Genomic DNA, 19,837 nt, shown 5'->3' with positions numbered 1-19,837 from the left:
AGAGAGAGAGAGAAAGAGAGAGAATCTTAAGCAGGTTCCACACTCAACACAGAGTCCAACACGGGGCTTGATTCCACAACCCTAGGGTCATGAGTTGGGCTGAAATCAAGAGTCAGACACTCAACTGACTGGGCTACCTATGTGCCACAGAATCATGAGGCTTTAAAGCTAGAAAGGGCATCTATTCTAGCCCCTTCATTTTGCAAGAAAGCAACTGAGGCAAAGGGCATTGACTTGACTCAATCCAGGATAGCAAACAGGGCAGCGTAAGAATGTAGCCACATCTGTATCTTCTCTTACCAGGTCATCCTGTCTGTTCCACTATCCTTTCTGCCCAGTTCTCTGTCTCTTAAACTCTGGACTGAGGACCAGAGTCCATCTGCAGCCAAATATGACCAAATAAGAAAAAAACAGACTGAATTTTTCAAAACGCTAAATTTATTCATTTAAAGAACTGACCTTTACTCTGCGACTGTGTCCGGGCTAATGGTCATCTATGAAATGAGGAATTGATACAAGCGGTGCAATTTTTACTGTCTTAGCATAGTAAAAAGCTACTAATCAGGGTGCCCGGGTGGCCCAGTGTGTTAAGGGTCTGACTCTTGCTTTTGCTCAGGTCATAATCTCACAGTTCTGGGTGCAGCCTCACTTTGGACTCTGTGCTGACAGCACAGAGCTTGCTTGGGATTCTCTGCCTCTGCTCTCTCTCTCAAGAACAAATAAATATTTTTTTAAAAGCTAGTAATCTAGGGGCGCCTGGGTGGCTCAGTCGGTTAAGCATCTGACTTCAGCTCAGGTCACGATCTCACGGTCCGCAAGTTCGAGGTCCACGAGTTCGAGCCCCGCATCGGGTTCTGGGCTGATGGCTCAGAACCTGGAGCCTGCTTCCGATTCTGTCTCCCTCTCTCTCTGCCCCTCCCCCGTTCATGCTCTGTCTTTCTCTGTCTCAAAAATAAAAAATAAAAAAAAAAAAGCTAGCAATCTAAGTTCTTTCTTCATTTTTTTTTTATAGTGCCCTTTAAAATCTAAGTCTGAGAGTCACTTCTCCGCAGGAGGGCAAATTGGGAGTGATCTATATTTTCCAAGACATACCCAGTTGGGGGTAAAAATGTAGCCACAAAAAGCATTACAAAACAGTGTTTTCAGGTCCCTGCCCCCACCCAGGAGGCCAGGATTAGAGCCATTTTCTCTTTATCACAGTTCTCTTGCGCTGGGAGTGGGCAGGAGCCCACGGAATGGACACAGGTGTAAGGGTGAGGGAATGAGAGGTACCCCCACCCCCCAACCCAGGATTCTGAATCCGTTTCCTGGCCTAGACCAAGGCTTAGTGGTAGTACCGGGATAATGAACCCCATTTCTTTGATATGGCCATCTGATATTTCTTTAATCCTCAATCATTTGTAAAGTCTCCAGCAGAAGTGGCTTCAAGGCATCCTTCCAGCTAGATTGTCACTTTTCCATGCAGACAACCTTGCTGCTGTGGTCTGTGTGTGTAGAATGCCTCTGTCCCTTACAGAAATAGACCTGCCTGGGCTCCAGTGAAGCTTCGCAACGCCTGAATCCTGGGCTGAGCTCAGTCCCGGGGTAGGTGGAACACTACAAGGGTCACTAAGCTACAGGACTCAGGTGCACTGAGTTAGCAGGCACAAAGGTTTGCGGCAGCATCTTCAAAGATGCAGCGAGAGCGGCTCGCTTCTTCCTGAATATGACGTAAAGGGGAAGAGCACCGCACCGAAATTAAGGGATCTGGCAGCTTATCCTACAATTTAGGGAGGGAAACAAGACACCGTACTTGGGCCTGCTTCCTCAATTCCAACAGTGCAGGTCTACGATTCCCTGCAGGAATACAAGATTCCAAAGTCCAACAGGATTTGAACTAGCACCGTCACGGCGGGGCCACGTGGGGCCCAGTGGGAATCCCCTGGCTGGGCGCTCGGAGCCCAGGACTGCAGAGACTCTACTCCCCCGCTACGCTCGGAGCATCAGTGGGCGGTGTGCGCGCCCCGTCGGACTCAGCGTGCGCGTCCCCGCCGGGCTCAGCGTGCGCGTCTCCGCCGGGACTGCAGCCGCCGCCGAGGCCGGGCCCGGTCGGGTGGGCGGGGCCGAGCGGAGCGGGGCGGGGCGCGCGAGGAGGGCTGCCGCCAGGGGAGGAGGCGGAGGAGCTGGAGGAGAGGAGAAAAGGCGGCGGCCCGGCGGGGCTGAGAGGCCCGGAGAAGGAGGACTGCACGGGGGGTGTGGGGCGCCGAGCGGCCGGGACCGCGCGGAGCAGCCGGGCACGGCGGCCTCGGCAGCCAGGGCCTGGGCCGCGGTTCGGCCGCGCGGGGCGGTGAGTGTCGGGAGGCCGGCGGGGGAGGCCGGCGCGGCGCGGGCTGCGCCGAGGACGGAGGCGGCGGCCGGGCAGTGCGAGGCCCGCGGCCGGGGCGGCGGCGGCCTCGGGGGGCGGCGGGCCGGGCCTGGGCGGAGTAAACACGGCCCGCGCCGGCCCCGCGGGTCCCCGGCCGGCCTGGCCTGGCGCGCCCACAGGGCGTCCGCGGCGTGGGCGTCCGCGCAGGTCGTCCTGCCCGGCCCGCGGGGGTGGCAGGCGGTCAGCAATGGCGACCCACGCGCGAGCCGCGACCCCCGTGTCACCTGGCTGGCGTGTCCGTCCGTGTGCTGGGGAGGGAGGGAGGGGTGGAGCGGGGGGTGAACTTGGGAAGCCCTCCGAACCTTGAAAACCCGGCTTCTCTTTCCTTTTGCCGTTGGGAAACTTGGGTTGTTTGGGGACAGACGGGTTAAAGGAAGATTGGGAGGCATTATTTACTGTCTTCACGGGATGAGTGAAGTTGGTAACTTTTCCATTCATGGTAGTGAGCGGATCTTAGCCTTAGCCTCTGAGAGCCCTTATTAAAGAGAAACTTCCTGATTTTCTGGATCTGGGGGGCATGACCGTTTCCAAGTTATTTGTGTCCTGTCCGTGGAACAGTGCTTGGAAGGGGGCCACGGAGTGCACGTTGAATTCAAAGTAACCTCCTTTGAGTATGTTTTTAACGTGTGTATTTGGGAGGATAGAGACAGACGGGCAGAACAGTATGTTGTTTACCATGGTTCTTGCACTCCGTTCCCCTCTCTTGTTTTTCTTTCTGAGCTCTGTCGTAAGTCCCAGATAAAAGATGGTTGGGAAGGAATTGACCTTTTATTCCGTAATTACTTTGTTGACTCTGATCCAAGAGGAAGCTATTTATGGGCATTCTGATATCCGTGTAGATTAACTTAAAACTCTTTAAATACAAACCTCCCAAACTTTTTAAACTTAATTTTATTTTGTTTTTCTGCATTTCAATACTGTGTTGTATCCTTTAGAGACCTAGTAAGTTACATGAGCAGATTTTTGCCTTTGCTCATATTTGCTAAGGTTTTACAAAGTAGCACTCCAGTTTTCGACGCAGCAAAGGGAAAAGAATAGCTTAAAATGTATGTTTAGGATTTTTCTAAGGGTTTAATTTTTCAGTATGCAGTTTTCGCTGAATCACTGTTCTTTATGCTTAGTCACTGTTTCTTACTCCAGAAGCCTAATTGAGGATAACATGGTGTTTTGGCAACTTTTACATTGCCAACTTATTTTCACCTAGTACTTTAATGCAGTGACATAAGCTTTTTTTGTGGCTCTGGACTTGTTAGCGGGTGGAGTTCTGTGAGTGTTACCAGAGAACTGAAGTTTCTGGTATAGGCAAACTTTTATGCATTCCAAGTGTGCTAGGTGTTTAATTTCAACCCGGTATTTCTCCCTATCTACCATTGGAGACTTTTAAAAAATACAAAGTATCCTAATACAATACCTATGAAAGAGTGGTAATACTTTGAGATAATGTATATAGTTAGAGGGGTATTTTAAGGTCACCACATATTCGTGTTTACTCTTTGATCTAGTATATTACAGAAATGTGACTTTCAGTGGGGTAAGCCCTGTTCTATTTTGTATGATTTTGGATACATCTTTTAACCGAGTTCCTATGCCTGTTTCATTAAAAGGACATTGTATTTGTAGAATTCTTTGACAAAGTCTTCAATGAAAAAGCTATATAAAATATTTAACTTCAATTTCAGTTTGATGAACTATGCGAGATGAACTATGAACTATATTCAGTTTGATTGAACTTTGTGAGAACTATGTGAACCATTAGACTAATGGTTTTTATGCTGTAGGCAGTTAGATAATTACAGACATACCAATTAAACCAGTCCAGAAATCTTTTATAAAAAGGATAGGTCTTGTGTGTGTATGTGGATAATGTTAATATAGGTTGTTTCCTCATACGGTTGCTTTTGGTAAGCTTTATAATTATAAATGACTTGATATAAAACATTATTTTACATTAAGCTTTGTGTATGTAAATGTGGCTGTTGTGTAAAGTGAAGTACATCTTTTTCTGAGGAATACATTGTATCCTGTTGGGCGCATATAATTATAACTAACCTTTATAGAGTTCCAGGTTGTTTTAACAATAGAGTAATAGCCTCAAGGTCACAAAGCTGAGATTCCTTGGAAGCCCATTCCCCTCTGCCATGATGCTCATTTCAGTAAGCTGAGTACCACCATTTGGGTGGATTATTTTTATCTGAATATCTGCTCAAATAGGTCTGGTCTGAGTATTAAGTATTTGTTAATATTATTTTAATTTAAGTCTGTAATAGTTTCATTTGCTTATTTAGTGGAGAACATTGCAAGCAGTTAGAACTTCACTTTGGAATAAACTACTCATGACCATATTTAGACTAGAAGATACATGTTTTGATTATATCAAAAGGGGAATAGTTAAAAATTTGAAAAGAAATTCCGTATAATTAGGTCATGATTCTATAAATAAAAAGGCAGAACCAAAATCGAATACAAAGAATGTATACAGTGTAACCCATTTAGCCATTTTGGACTCATCAGGAGGGCATGTGCTTTGAGTTGGAAGTTTAAGGATAGTGGATTTTCAATCTTGCCTAGTCACTGCCACCCCCCTCTCCTGCTCCTTTTTAAACCAGTGAAATAAGATGTCCAACTGAGGTTATAGATTTATTATGGTCTTTAATACTGATTGCGCTTGATCTGCAAATCACCCAGCAGGTGTTTCTATTTAATATTGTACAGTTAATTGTATTACTGTGACCAGTGCCTCCAACTGTAGCATGAGACTTGCTTGGAGCCGCTTATAACTGATTGCTAAATGTCAGATTTCAGTTGTAGACTTGCTTGTGTTAACTAATTGAACATGTCTGTCTATTGTTCCTTTTCAGCCTTACATTGAAACAACATTTTATTGTTTAAGTGGAATTCTGTTTCATCTAGTACTGTAGTAGCTGTAACATTAAGCAGTAGGCTGATGCCACTTCCTTTTTGGAGCTTCTTAACCATATACCTACTCAGGCACCTGCACATGTGCACACACCTCCACCTCTCTCTGCTTTTCTTTTTGAAACGGCACAGAGTTGACTAGGGAGTTAAAATAGTGGGACAATATACAGGCAAACATTTACGCCTGTACCTTTTATGACTATTATTTTTTAAGATTTTAAAATAATGAGAGGTTGAAATCAACTTTCTTTGACTTCCTTTTCCCTTTGATTTGCTTTTTTCGTAGTCAGTTTACTCTGTATATAATGCTTGGAACGTATAACTTAGGTCCTCAGTAAATGTTTGAGCATTACTGACTTTTTATAGCTGGTACAGTGAGGTAATTTTGGCTCAGTCTGATTGTCTAATACTAGGTCTGTAAGGTTGTATTTTTTTGTGAAGTATGTAGACTCCCATGACATCAGGAATCTCATTTTGTTTTGGAATCCATTTGGCTCTTTCTTGTAGTATAATTCTTTCATTTATTCATGTTTCTAAAATAAGTGAAGCTCCAATTAGGCAGTCTGGAATAAGGGAACACAAGAATGGATGAGACAGAGATGGTTCTGTCTCCTTCATGAAGCTTGAAGTTTTCCTGTGCAGGTAGTTATTAAAGGATAACGATTTACTTAAAGAATTGCGACTGGTATTACCAAGGAAGAATGCAGAGTGTACTGAGCCCACAGCATAATGTGAGATCCATACCTTGTCTTTGGTGTGTGGAAAATAACATTTAAGCTGCAACTTAAGATTCGAGGCAGGAGTTGGAGGGGAGGTGTGCGTGTGTGCATGGGTCTTGCCAGCAGAGACATAGGTAGCAACAAGCTGCGTTGAGTGCTTTGGGCGACTTGACTTAGTGTTGTAACGTCATGCCAACTTGCAATGTTGTATTTATTTATCTCCTTGCTTACTTTGATGAATTTGGAAAAATAAAGAAATGGGTTTTTGAGGGCAGTTATTTTTATGTCTAGAAATAGCCTTAAATGACAAGGCCTCATTTCACTGTACGAGAAAATGGCATGTCTTAAAAACTATTTTTATGGATTGCTTGTCAGTCAGAGAGTATGAGTTGGCCAAGAATTTCTGTTGGAGAAAATTGACACTATTGTAAAGCATTTAATCATTTACAAATATTTTGTAGTCTAATGAGACTTTTCCCAGTCATTCAATTTTAAGTGTAAATTAAAAGAGATGTTATATGGAATGTTAAGATTCTTTTTAAAGAGAGTTTAAGAAAACTTAATACTGAGTTTTCAATTAAGCTTATCTTTAATTTGAAGGCTCAGTTTTAGCAACTTGTTTTCTACTGAGTCTGCTGTGTCACTGTTCAACTGATAAGTCAGGGACGGATGCTTTAAACCCATTTCACAGGATTTATGACCAATTATAAAATACTTTATGGAGGTATATTTAATTTGGTGATGATCTTGATTAGAAAAAGAATGGATCTGGAAGTTTAAAATTTTTAAGCTGAGGATTCTATCCCCAGAATACACTTTGGGTATTATCTAGTGCATTTTCTTAACTTATTTTTGAATATATTCACTTGTAAAATGGAATTAAACTTGATTCCTACTTTATATGGCTGTTTTGAGAATTGTTAAATTTGTATTCTTGTTCCATAAGTTTATACTGAGTATTACAAATGTAGGTTATTTTAAAAGTAGTTTTAAACACTTTCAAAGTGAAGTTATGTGCTATTGTAATTACAAAGGACCAAAAACACTTTCTTGACCACAGGGGTGACTAAGTGTTGGAATAAACTACAAGCAAAGTTGTGTAATCTCCATTCCTCAAATAACATCTTAAAATTGGATCACCAGTTACTGAAGTGTACTGCCTATTTTCTTAAGCTTTTATGAGTAAACATATCTGTTGTTGTCCGTGTGCATTGATCAGATACAGACGTAAATCCTAGCTCTGCCACTTACTAGGTGGATGACCTTGGGCAAGTCACTTAAACCTTTTTGAGCCTCAGTTTCCTCTGGGTTGTTGTGAGTATTAAGGGACATTACATGAAATGATATACATCAGGGATAAAATTGGTACATAATTAGTATTTTTTTTTTCCTTCAAAGTCTACTTCAGTAAATAAATATTGTAGACTCATTGCTGTGGATGCTTTTATTTCTTTTTATTTTTTTTAAAAACATTTTTCTTATTCCGAGGGGAGTAGTGTGGAACAAACTATTGTGAAGCTTGAGAGCCCTTCTACATCTTCCTTTCAAAGTTGTCGCTGTTTTGCATTTAACTTAGTTGTTTGTAGCAGTTGCTATTTTAGAATTAAGTGATGTTTTTGAGATGTGTTCTGCCTGTGTGGTCATGTGATGTGCACATAACATAAAGTGTTTCTACAAGTTGTGAGAGCAGTGGTCACTTCTTTAGAACTGCGTGTATTTTTAGGTTCTCTCTTAGTAACAGTCAAGCTTATAACCCCTCAGCACGTGAGAAGAACTCAGTCTTATTGCAAAATAAGAAAGCTACAGCTGTTTTCACAATCTAATCACTCAGTAAAATTTGTCTTAATTCTTACTAACATTTCTCTTTGAACCTCTGCTCAATTTACAAATGTTTGTCATCATTAGTCTTGTCATTTCTTCTATTATGACTCTGTGAGCATGTGTGTGTTTAACATACAGGTTCTGTCTTAACCTGTAAAATTTATGGGGATAAACATTCAGAAGTATTTAACTCATAATTTGTAATTTTTAAACACAATTTAAAGATACAGTTTTCTTGTTAAATGTGTGTTTTGGTTTTTACCCTCCAGGCATCAGTAAGTGCCACAATACCAACTCAGAAATTTTTCCACTTAATCAAGAGCTCTGTCAGTATTAGGTAGACTTTTGTTATTGTTTGGCAAAAATCAACCCTGGACTGGAGAAAAATAAAAAGCAAATTTGGGAGTAGTTAGTTTACATTAGCCACCTGGAACCCAGGTAGAATTTATGGAAAAATATGTCAGAGAGCTAGTAATCTTTTACGCCCTGAAGTGAAGAAAATAGGCTAAGAATCGACTTCTTACCCAGAAAGTTATTATCTATTACAATGTAATTTAATTTGGGAAACGTTGAGATGAGTTGCTTGTGCATGTAGAAGTAGAGATGTATAATAAGCAATCGGCTGTACAGATCTAAAGTTTGGAAGAGGGGTCCGGGCAAGTGGTATAGATCAGTTTTCAGCATATGGGTGGTAATTGAAGCTTTTGAGAAGTTGAGAGCACCCGAGGGGAATGTATAGAATGAGCAAGAAATGACATGCTCCCTGAAGAAGAGAAATATTGTAGAAGAAAAGATTAAAGAATAATCAAAGAGATGGGGGCGGGGGGGGGGCATGCGAAATCAGGGAAATGTGACATCTTGAAAACTAAAGGAAAGATAAATATGTCAAAAGGGAGGGAATAGTCAGCATAATAAAGGAAATGGCCAAGGAAGGTGAGGTCTGGAAAAAATGCCCTTTGGATTTAGCATTGAGGATCTCAGAGCCATTTTAATGACTGGTGGTAAAAATAAAGACTGATTAGAGGGCAGAAGAGTACATGGGAGAGTTGAAGGTTTGTTTTTGTTTTCTTCCCTTCTGAAAGCTTGACTAGGAAAAAAGAATAGTAGTAGAAGGAGGATATTGTTTTATTATTTAGGTTTTTAAAGATGAAATAGTTTTTTAGGTTTTTACTGCTCATAGGAACAAGTCAGTAAAGATGTTGAAGATAAGAGAAAAAAAATACAGTGCATAGTGTCAGTAATTATATCAGTATATTTTGCTGATGTTTTCTCTTATTTTTGTATAAAATTTTTCATGATAAAGGCAGGAAAGACCATTAGGTATCTGTAAACCCTTCCTAATATTTTATAGATACTATTTCTTTGCTCAAATCCTCAGTGACTTCCTATTACTTAAAGTCTGACCTCCTGAGAGTAGCATATAGCGCAGTCTTAATGATTTGCTTTATTTCTAGTATCCTGCCTCATCTCCCACAGCTATGTAGTGTTTCACCTTATGATCCAGCAACACTAGGAAACTTGAAGTTTCCTGAATATGTTTTGCCAATTCTTACTTTTCTGTATTTACATATGTCATTACTTCAACATTGAATACTTCCCTACCTTTCCAAGTCTCCCCTCCTATGCTTAAGATTTCCCGTCTTTCAAGACTACTGTGAATTCTCTAGCCCCTACCATGCTGATAATTACGTTCTCCGTGTTACCATTCTACTTCTGTCAAATCGATCACATAATATGTGACATGATTTTTACTGTTGTGTCTCTGACCTGCTGTAGTTCATTGAGAGGAGGCACCATGTCTTACTAATAATCTTTATATTGCCACACCAAACACAGTGCCTGGTGCATACTAGTTAAACAATAAATAGATGTTTGATGAATGAATGGAAACTGTGACCCTCAGAAGTAAGTGATTTGCCCATAACCACCAACTGAACTGGAACTTAGGTTTGTGGGTAAATTTCCTCTGTGTTCTAATTAAGGCTCACTATGGTGATCACTGTGTAGAAGGAGTGATCAATAGACGAAATCCTAAATGAATTCATATATTTAGAGGGAATCAAACAAAAGCTTCTAATACTTTTAGTTAAGTATATTCATGAAATTTAGATCATTCCCTTTTAAGAAATGATGAGATTTCGGCAGTCTGGGTGCTTCAGAATCAGTCTTAAAAAAATAAAAGCTAAAACATTCTTGGAATTTATAAGTTAGATATGCATTCATTTGTTTTTGGCATCAATTTATATACTACACAGTATACTAGAATTCAAGTATTATATTTTGGACCACTTGACCTCTTTAGGTATATTGTTACATGATATATGAAAATGAACTACGGTTCTTTGAAGTGCTTAAGTTGTTTCAAGACGGACTGATTGTATGTAAAGTAAACTTGTTAAATATGTTTATTTTATGTATTTCATCCTGCAGTAAGTCAGTACACCTTTATGACTTGATTTATATTATTCAACAATTTTTAAAAATCGACCACTTTTTGCCTAACTAATTATCTTTTTTCCATCTCAACAAGTAGAGCTGGACTGGCCATTATGGAGGAGGAGCTGCAGCATTCACACTGTGTGACTTGTGTCAGTAGACGGTGTATGATCAGACCGGAGCCTGGGATCTCCTGTGACTTGATTGGTTGTCCACTGGTTTGTGGAGCAGTTTTCCATTCTTGTAAAGCTGATGAGCATCGACTTTTATGTCCATTTGAACGAGTGCCTTGCTTAAATAGTGATTTCGGATGTCCGTTTACAATGGCTCGAAATAAAGTTGCTGAACATCTGGAAATGTGTCCTGCAAGTGTGGTGTGCTGTACTATGGAGTGGAACCGATGGCCAGTTAGTTACGCAGATCGGAAATCGTATGAAAATCTAAGCAGAGATGTCGATGAAGTGGCACAATTAGATATGGCCTTGGCCCTTCAAGACCAAAGGATGCTCTTAGAGTCTCTCAAAGTAGCCACCATGATGTCAAAAGCAACTGATAAAGTGGCAGAACCTAGAGAACAAATCTCAGTTAAATCAAGTGTCCCGGAAATACCACATACTAATGGTTTGGTATCTGTTGATGAAGAATCTTATGGTGCACTTTATCAAGCTACTGTAGAAACAACCAGAAGTTTGGCTGCTGCCTTAGATATCCTGAATACCGCCACAAGAGACATTGGCATGTTAAGTACAAGTCTTTGTGCTTCCGCAAATGAAGTGAATGAAGAGCAAAATGCCAGAGAAAGCTTGCAGAATAGACACTTGAAAGACCAGGACCATCTTTATGAGGAGGAGATAGGAGCAGTAGGTGGAATTGATCATAATGACACAAGTCTGAATTTCCAGTCTGAACAAAATGGCTCAAGTGATTTATTGTATGACTCGAACACCAGTTCTTATGGCACTTCTGCTCTTTGTAATGGCTTTTCTTTGGAAAATATATGTACACAGGCCATAGACCAAAGTCAGAAATTACATGGTGATTCAAAACAAAGTAACTTAACAAATGGAGAATGTATAGCATCAGATGGCACTTCAGATCCTTCCAGTTCACTTTCAGTAGCAGCACAACTTAATGCTTTGCCTAATGGCACAGTTCAGCACATCCTCATGCCAGATGGTGAGGATGAAGGAGAATTGTGTTGGAGAAAAGTAGACTTAGGGGACTTGAAGAATGTGGATGTCTTATCTTTCAGTCATCCTCCTTCATTCAAATTTCTTTCTAATTCATGTTGGTCCAAACCAAAAGAAGATAAAGCAGTAGATACATCAGATTTGGAAGTTGCAGAAGATCCAATGGGCCTCCAAGGAATAGATCTAATCACAGCAGCATTACTGTTTTGTCTAGGAGATTCTCCAGGTGGGAGGGGTATATCTGATAGTCGCATGGTTGATGTATATCACATTGATTTTGGGACTCAGACTTTTTCACTTCCATCTGCAATATTAGCTACAAATACAATGGTTGGGGAGATAGCTTCAGCTTCTGCTTGTGATCATGCCAATCCACAGCTTTCAAATCCAAGTCCTTTTCAGACACTTGGGCTGGATTTAGTATTGGAATGTGTTGCTAGGTATCAACCCAAGCAGCGTTCAATGTTTACATTTGTTTGTGGACAGTTATTTAGAAGAAAAGAATTTTCTTCCCATTTTAAGAATGTGCATGGTGACATTCATGCTGGACTCAATGGCTGGATGGAACAGAGGTGTCCTTTAGCATATTATGGTTGTACCTACTCTCAGCGTAGATTTTGTCCATCAACCCAAGGAGCAAAGATTATACATGACCGCCATTTGAGGTCATTTGGAGTTCAGCCTTGTGTATCTACCGTATTAGTGGAGCCTGCTAGAAACTGTGTGTTGGGATTACATAGTGACCATCTAAGTAGTCTTCCTTTTGAGGTCCTACAACATATTGCAGGCTTTCTTGATGGCTTCAGTTTATGCCAGCTGTCATGTGTATCCAAGTTAATGAGGGATGTATGTGGCAGCCTGCTTCAGTCGCGTGGAATGGTCATACTGCAGTGGGGGAAAAAGAAGTATCCAGAAGGAAATTCATCATGGCAAATAAAAGAAAAGGTTAGTTTAATCTCAACTGTATCATCTCGTTAATTGACATATGGTAGACACTTAATGTTGCAGAATTAATAAAATTAAGATCTTGTTGAAAAATTGACCATTCTTCAATCTGACAGACTTTTTAAACATAATGATAGTTAATAGAAAACTAGGCTAGAATTGTTTGTCATAATTACACATTTACTGCAGACATCCTAGTATTGGGTTCTAATTTGGCATTCTGATGTGTAAGAGGCCACTTGTGGTTTTTTAGTTGAGCAGTTCTGTCCTTATTCAATTCTTCTGTAACAACTCCTTTTGAATCCATGTTAACCACCTTCTATTTTGAGTTCCATCTGAAACATTTTCACTATAGGACGATGAAGGAAGCGAGGACAAGGTTTCTCACTGCTTACAATTGGCAGTTTCTCTCCATTCCTAGCAATTTCTTTCTTAGAATTTGGTTATTTCAGGTAGAACTTAAATAGGGAGAGATGAAAAAAGTTACAAGTGCTTCTATTAGTAAGTGATCAGCGGAGTATTTGGGGGGATAGAGAGCATAAATGGATAGATGTGGAAATGTGGTAGGTTGAAGTTGGACTTGATACTAGGGGTGGGGGCTCTGGATGTAGGACTGTACAAGAGAGTGTTGCATATTGGAGACTTGTGCTGGGGATTGAGGCCGACCTGGGAACGAATCCTGGCTCCACCATTTTCTCTTGTGAAAAGTCTACTTTTGTCCACCTTCTTTTTATCTTTATAATTTTTTAATTATTTTTTCAGAGTAATTTTTATGCCCATCATGGGGCTCAAACTCACAATGTTGAGATCAAGAGTCGCATGCTGTACCGACTGAGCCACCCTGGGGCCCCTACTTTTGCCCGCTTTCTGAGGTACCATCTAAGAGAAACTAGAAGGCATTACAAGTATCTTTTATTGCAGATTTTCATTTTAGAACATTTATAATGTGACATTTTGCATTTTATAAAGTGGAAGAATCTTCACCTTGGTTGCACAGGTTTCAAATCTCTAGCTACTTTGTTCTTATCACCCTTAGGTTTTCTCTGACTTTTATTCATTTGCTCCAGTTTTTCAGAATAGAATTCTACATCTTGTGTGCTCTCGTGAAGCTCTGACCAACAAATGAATACACTATTTTATCATTTTTTTCCCAAATGGGAATTCTAGTGGCAGAAGGTTTCATACTTGCTGTGTACCTGCATACACATACAGGTGACGTGGTGTCTTTCTCCCATTTGGGATGGGATACTCTGAGCGTGGTCTCTTTTTGTCCTTGCTCATTAGGATTGACCTATGAGGTAACATACTTTCTGGGAATTCTGTTCCTGCAGAAAATCTCATCTACTCTTGGAGTTTAAATTGCCATCATTTACACAGAGTACTCACACATCTGTATCCTGGCTGCTTTCTCCTGAACTCTAGACTGTACAAGCATCTCCTGGACATTTCCACTTGACTGTCTCACAGGGCCATCAAACTCAGCATGTCCAACCTACTCTACATCTACATCTCTATCCCCCCTAATCTCAGCAGGTGGCCTTATCATCTATCAGATTGCCTAAACTAGGAGTTTGGGAGGTAGGGTTGACTTCTTTTTCCCCCCTTTATTTCCATGTGTATGTAATCACAAAGTCTTCCTGAGTCTCCCTTCTTCATACCACTCCGGTTTGTTTTATTGTTTCCACTGCCATTTCCTTAGCTCTGTCCCCTTCGGCTCTCTCTTGCTTACCGCAGTAGCCTAACTGGGTTTCTGTTCCTAATTGGGTCCTTCTCCAGCATATTCTCTCCATAAGGACTAGAGTGAGAAATATTTTCTTGTTTTAAGTATATTTTTTAATGTTTCATTGTTTGAGAGAGAGAGAGAGAGAGGTGGGGGGGAAGGGCAGAGGGGGGTGGACAGAAGATCCAAATTGGGCTCTGAGCTGACAGGTTGACAGGAGCAAGTTCAGTGTGGGGATCAAACTCACAAATGGTGAGATCATGACCTGAGCTGAAGTCAGACGCTCAATCGGCTGAGTCACCCAGGAACCTTAGAAATATATATATTTTTTGGGGCGCCTGGGTGGCTCGGTCGGTGAAGCGTCCGACTTCGGCTCAGGTCACGATCTCGCGGTCCGTGAGTTTGAGCCCCGCGTCGGGCTCTGGGCTGATGGCTCAGAGCCTGGAGCCTGCTTCGGATTCTGTGTCTCCCTCTCTCTCTGCCCCTCCCCTGTTCATGCTCTGTCTCTCTCTGTCTCAAAAATAAATAAACATTAAAAAAAATTTTTATAAAAAAAAAAAATATATATATATATTTTTTCAAATGTTTATTAATTTTTGAGAGAGAAAGAGAGACAGCATGAGCAGGGCGGGAGGGCAGGTTGAGAGGGAGACACAGGACCCGAAGCAGGCTCCAGGCTCCGAGCTGTCAGCACAGAGCCCGACGCGGGGCTCGAACTCACAGTGAGATCATGACTTGATCTGTCTCTGTGCCCCTCCCCCGCTCACAGTCTGTCTCTCAAAAATGAATAAACATTTTAAAAAAATTTTCCTTAAAAAACAAGATATTTGGGGCACCTGGGTGGCTCAGTCAGTTGAGTGTCTGACTTTGGCTCAGGTCATGATCTCACCATTCGTGAGTCAAGCCCTGCGTCAGGCTCTGTGCTGAATGTCCAGAGCCCGGAGCCTGCTTCGGATTCTGTGTCCCCCTCTCTCTCTGCCCCTCCCCTGCTCATGTTCTGTCTTTCTGTGTCTCTCAAAAATAAGTCAACATTGAGAAAAAATTTAAAAAACAAAAAACTTCCATGTTTGTTTATTGTTCCAGGATAGAGAAAGATTCCTTAATGAAACATTTAAGACTTTTTTATAATCTCAAATTGTAAGATTCATATCATAAATCTTACGTCTTCAGTTTCCTCTTGTTCTTATATTCCACCTATGTTGATTTACTTAACAGTTTCCTGATGTTTTCTTTCTTGCCTTGACTTACAGCCTTCGAGTATGTTGTCCCTAACACAATACCTACATTTGAACATTTGCAATATGCCTGACAGTATGCTAATAAGCATTTTACTTCTGTTAATTTATTTAATCCACTGTCCCTATTTTATGGATGAAGAAACTGAAGTTTAGAGAAGTTAAGTAACTTGTCCAACGAATTGATGGATTCAGACCTAGGGAACCTGTCTCTGGAGCTTGCGTTCTTCATCTTCTCACTATATTTCCTGCTTACTCTACAGATCTTACTTCCTCAGGAAAGCCTTCTGGAATCCCCACCCCACACTGAAGCCTTCAGGGAGGTGCGCTGCTCTGTGTTCGCGTGGCGCCTGGTTATGTTCCCCTACTAGAGCACTCTGCTCTTTTGTAATTCACTGATGAATTGTCAGGTTTTTTTCATTAGACTGTAAGTTCCTTGAGAAGTGAGACTCTGGGAACTAAAATATCTACTGCCTAGCACAGCACCGCCATATAGCAGGCACTAATGTACTCGAGGAATACTTTTGAAAGAACAATTGGCCCATGACTAAGAAACCTTGTCATCAGGAGGTGGGAATCATCCAGTTTTTCCTGAGTTTGTTTCACCAGACTCTTAATTAATTGTGTGGAAGTAGGGAGGCTGTGTGCCACCATTGAATCTTAAACGAATTTGTTCTGCCGAAGTTTAACAAAACTCCTAATTCTTCCTCTAGTTTCATAGCTACAGGGGATTGTAAGGGATGCTGATGACATTTGTAATGTCTGTTGGTAGCTGCTCTCTCAGACTCGTAGGAAATAACTCCATGCAGGAGGAATGGTTGGTATAACCCCAAGGGATACAGGGAGTAAGTACCCTCTGTGCTGAACAGCGGTGACCTCTATTGCCAGCTGACAACTAAGTGTTCCCACAGAATTTGAAGGCATCTGGCCACCCTGGAAGACATTGCCCTCCTTACCTGAGAAGCTCTAATGAGTGAGTGCTGAGGTCTTTTCTGAAATCTGCTACTTTCTAGAGTTATCTGCTGTTTATATTGTATTCAGTGTTCTTTCACATGTGCCTGTTGATGAGCTTAGCTAGAATGCCTAGGCCTGATCTGTCCCATTCATGCTTGTTACCTGAGTCTGTCCTCCATTCTTGCTTGTCACCTATGTTCAGGTAGCTTTATATTTAGAACTGTAAAGATGAGAAGGGGTTACAACTGTCATTGCTGGACCAATAAGGTAACATTGTTCAGGGCTTGGAGCTGTTGAGTGAGCAAAAGGGGAAGTAGCCCATATTTTTGCCAATCGACACATGAATAGGGATAGCAAGTGGATATTTTGCCTAGAAACGCATTTTACAATGATCTGGAATAAAATTTGACTCATTTTACAAAAGCTTTTTTATATAAATTTTTTAGAAACATTTTGAATAAATTGAAGTACCTGTATTCATGAATATTACGAAGTACCTTGGGTACTTCTAAATAGTGTATTTTTTGGCATACTTCATATAGTGTAATAGGAATGGGAGAAAAACTTGGGGAAAAAAATAATAATGTGTGTTGTCAGCATCTCCAGACTCTGAATAGTTCTCTGTGGCCAATTGGATAGGATGAAAGAATGTACAATATATTATTTTAGGAAGTAGCTCTGAATTAACAAGGTTATGATTTTTTAAAAATTGCTTAATAAATCTAGTTGGATGTAGTTTTTAATGTTGAGTTTTTTATTATTTTTGGTTACTGCGTTTATTGAGATCATGATGTCATAGAAGTGATTTACAGGTATTTGATAAACAGATTTGCCTCCAAATGGATTTACTCATTTACAGTTTTGTAGCTACCTGCTTGAAACATTATATTGGCTATTTCTCTAACAGTACAAATGTCTGCAGTTGGACCAAGAAGTGTATTTTGATTCTTGTAAATTGACTTGTTTAAATCTGAAGTAGAATTTTCTTTTAGGTATGGCGATTCAGTACTGCATTTTGTTCTGTAAATGAATGGAAATTTGCTGACATCCTAAGCATGGCTGACCACTTGAAGAAATGCAGTTACAATGTTGTAGAGAAACGGGAGGAAGCAATCCCACTGCCGTGTATGTGTGTGACACGAGAACTCACTAAAGAAGGACGTTCACTTCGCTCAGTTTTAAAACCTGTACTTTAGAGACTGTAACTCCACTTGCACATACATGCAAGCACCTAGTATAATTTGTTTGTCATATGTGACACTTTCTTGTATTAAAGATTACAACTAGCTAAATTTATTGCCACTATGTATATAATGTTTTGAAGTGACATATATTTTTATAAAGTCCTGTTTAGTTGGAAAAAAGTTGCCTTAATGTTTGAAATGTGTGAAATTTTTGGAACTTGCTGGACAGGGTGATTTAATTTTTAGCTACATAATTTTCAGAACTAGTATTTTTAATGGTGTGCATATTTTGGTTTTTAAATTTTTTGCTTCTTAAACTAACAAGATCCTGACCAAACAATTTATTCCTCATGTTTTCTGTGGGTTATAACCCATGCATTCGAAAAGCAAAACTTTGAATCAAATTTTTTCAGCATTTGTTTTTCAGATAAAAACATTCAATTGCTTAAGGACTGCCATAAGATCATTATAAGATTTTTATTTTCTAGTGCTCCCCTTATACAATTGTTGATACACAGATGATCTTTAATATATATTTAGGTAATATTTAAAATCATGACAGATGTTTGGTAATGCATTTATCATGTTTTAAAAAGACTCACAAAAATATTTTCACCTTATATATTTGCAGCTCTCATACAGAGAATGACCATATGCAACTTTGCGTTTTTGTTAGACACCGCATCCGAAGACTCATGGCAGTGTGTTTTATCACAGGTTAAAGTGAAAACAAAAAGCCTGTGAATTTATTTTAATTTGAAACTGTTCATCATATTCTGCATTTGCTAGGTTTCTGATATTTGGAGAGAAGAAAATATACCTCATTTAAAGTTTGGGTTGGGCACATTGTGTGAATAAATTTCAAATCTTCAGAATGCAAAGGGCTTAACTTTCTTTCCTAAGCATTTAAAATTTTGCCTTTTTATAAATCACAACTATATTGTTTTAAGACGTTTACCAATGTGAAATTCGGTGTCTTTGTAAGATGACAATCATGAAATGGAGAAACCTGTCTTGGTTGACAATCTCTTTAAAACATTTCCAAGTTTATTTCCCATAGACTTCTCTACCAAAATAGTAAGAATTGCATCTTTGTGTAAAGATCAAGGTATAACAGAAAAATACTCAAAGTCTTATTGTTGAGGTACTTTATTATAGTTTTCAAATTGACATACACCATAATTAACCTGATGTTAATTAATCAGTTTAAAAAAATGAATATATGGTGTCAGTATTTAGAAATAAATTGCAAAGATGGGGACATATACTTAAATAATTTGTTTTAAGTAACTCCTGGCATTTAGTAGTCTGAAATGGTGACAAGTTACTTTGCTATAAAACATCAAACTTCTCTTATGTTTTCTTACATTTGTCCCTGAGAATGCTCTATTGTTATTAGGGTCTTGATTACCATATATGGCAATCAGACTGGGCAGAGGTGTTCCTTGGGCAGTAGCAAAAAAACTCTCAACTACTTAAGACTTCTTTTGGTTGGGTCACATCCTTATTACAGTTGGAAATATAGCATTGAAGGCTAATCAGTTGTTTTGCCTCAGCTGTCATTTTAATTAATAGAATAATTATTTCTCCATGTTGAAACTTCAACTGTGAGATTGAATTCTATACTATTTCTGTGAAAAAGTCAGAAATAAGATACCAAATACTGTCAAATATAACTCTGCCTTTTAAAGTTTTGCTGAAGAATGTGTCTGGTTAGGATAGCACAAACATTAACTTTTTGTTTTATGGTTGTGCTTGTTTGGTTTTTAAGTTTAGACTTTTTGTTTCCACACTGGATCATGAGATATTTAACAGTTTTCCACCTTATATTTCTTTTACACATCTTTGGCTGTTTTCTTTTTTGTTTGTTATGCCACCATATGATTTTGTTAAAATGTTTTCTTTGTGCAGCATTTGTTCAAATTCTAATAAAATTAATATTTTCCCTTTATGTGGCTCAGTAACTTAAAAAGAAAAACTTTATTTGAAATAAACTTTTAATACTTGTTTGAGAAATTCCAAACACAGTGTTTCTAATAAGTGTACATTTTCTGCATGTTGTAAAAGTTTGTTGATTATCATTGCTCACCCTTGTTGTACTGGTGGGCATTTTTTTTTTTTTTTTTTTTTTTTTGATATGGAAAACTCATTGACTTTCTGTGCCTTTTGAGTGTCTTCTTGAAATTAGTCTCATCTAGGCGTATTGAAAGGCTGAAGAGTTTCTGGCTATATTGTTTTTCTAAAACTTGTAATGGGAACAATCTATCTGGGTGTTTAAGCGTGAAAAGGTTTGTGTGTCAGTTGTCATTTGAG

At 39.7% G+C, this 19,837-nt stretch overlaps 2 protein-coding genes across 3 annotated transcripts; one reads left to right on the top strand and one right to left on the bottom strand.

The window, feature by feature from the left end:
• Positions 1–1,636: 1,636 nt before the first annotated feature.
• LOC122220774 (basic proline-rich protein-like) lies at positions 1,637–2,842 on the bottom strand. Its single transcript, XM_042940423.1, has 2 exons — positions 1,973–2,842; positions 1,637–1,759 (listed from the first exon to the last, which is right to left on the bottom strand). Exons 1-2 carry the CDS (start codon positions 2,840–2,842, stop codon positions 1,637–1,639), a joined length of 993 nt encoding a protein of 330 aa, XP_042796357.1.
• On the top strand, positions 2,180–19,397 carry FBXO30 (F-box protein 30). 2 transcript variants are annotated; one of them, XM_042940015.1, is made up of 4 exons: positions 2,180–2,326; positions 10,394–12,431; positions 17,333–17,465; positions 18,156–19,397. In XM_042940015.1, the coding sequence occupies exons 2-4, from the start codon at positions 10,410–10,412 to the stop codon at positions 18,266–18,268; spliced, it is 2,268 nt and encodes a 755-aa protein (XP_042795949.1). In that variant the 5' UTR covers positions 2,180–2,326; positions 10,394–10,409; the 3' UTR covers positions 18,269–19,397. The 2 variants fall into 2 exon arrangements, with proteins under 2 accessions (XP_042795949.1, XP_042795950.1); XM_042940016.1 differs by lacking the exon at positions 2,180–2,326 and having other exon boundaries at positions 10,109–12,431; positions 17,333–18,244.
• The last annotated feature ends 440 nt before the right edge of the window (positions 19,398–19,837 follow it).

This window comes from Panthera leo, chromosome B2, assembly GCF_018350215.1.
Source record: "Panthera leo isolate Ple1 chromosome B2, P.leo_Ple1_pat1.1, whole genome shotgun sequence".
Lineage (NCBI taxonomy): Eukaryota > Metazoa > Chordata > Mammalia > Carnivora > Felidae > Panthera > Panthera leo.
This window is presented reverse-complemented; position numbering and strand designations above follow the sequence as displayed.

What these genes read in the sequence shown, in the direction of transcription:
- FBXO30 (XM_042940015.1), top strand. Translation starts at nt 10,410, where the DNA reads ATGGAGGAGGAGCTGCAGCATTCACACTGTGTGACTTGTGTCAGTAGA. An exon ending in CATGGCAAATAAAAGAAAAG is followed by an intron (nt 12,432 to 17,332) that starts GTTAGTTTAATC and finishes ATTTTCTTTTAG; the next exon opens with GTATGGCGATTCAGTACTGC. An exon ending in GGAAGCAATCCCACTGCCGT is followed by an intron (nt 17,466 to 18,155) that starts GTATGTGTGTGA and finishes ATATATTTGCAG; the next exon opens with CTCTCATACAGAGAATGACC.
- LOC122220774 (XM_042940423.1), bottom strand. Translation starts at nt 2,842, where the DNA reads ATGAATGGAAAAGTTACCAACTTCACTCATCCCGTGAAGACAGTAAAT. An exon ending in CGCCCACTGATGCTCCGAGC is followed by an intron (nt 1,760 to 1,972) that starts GTAGCGGGGGAG and finishes CCTAAATTGTAG; the next exon opens with GATAAGCTGCCAGATCCCTT.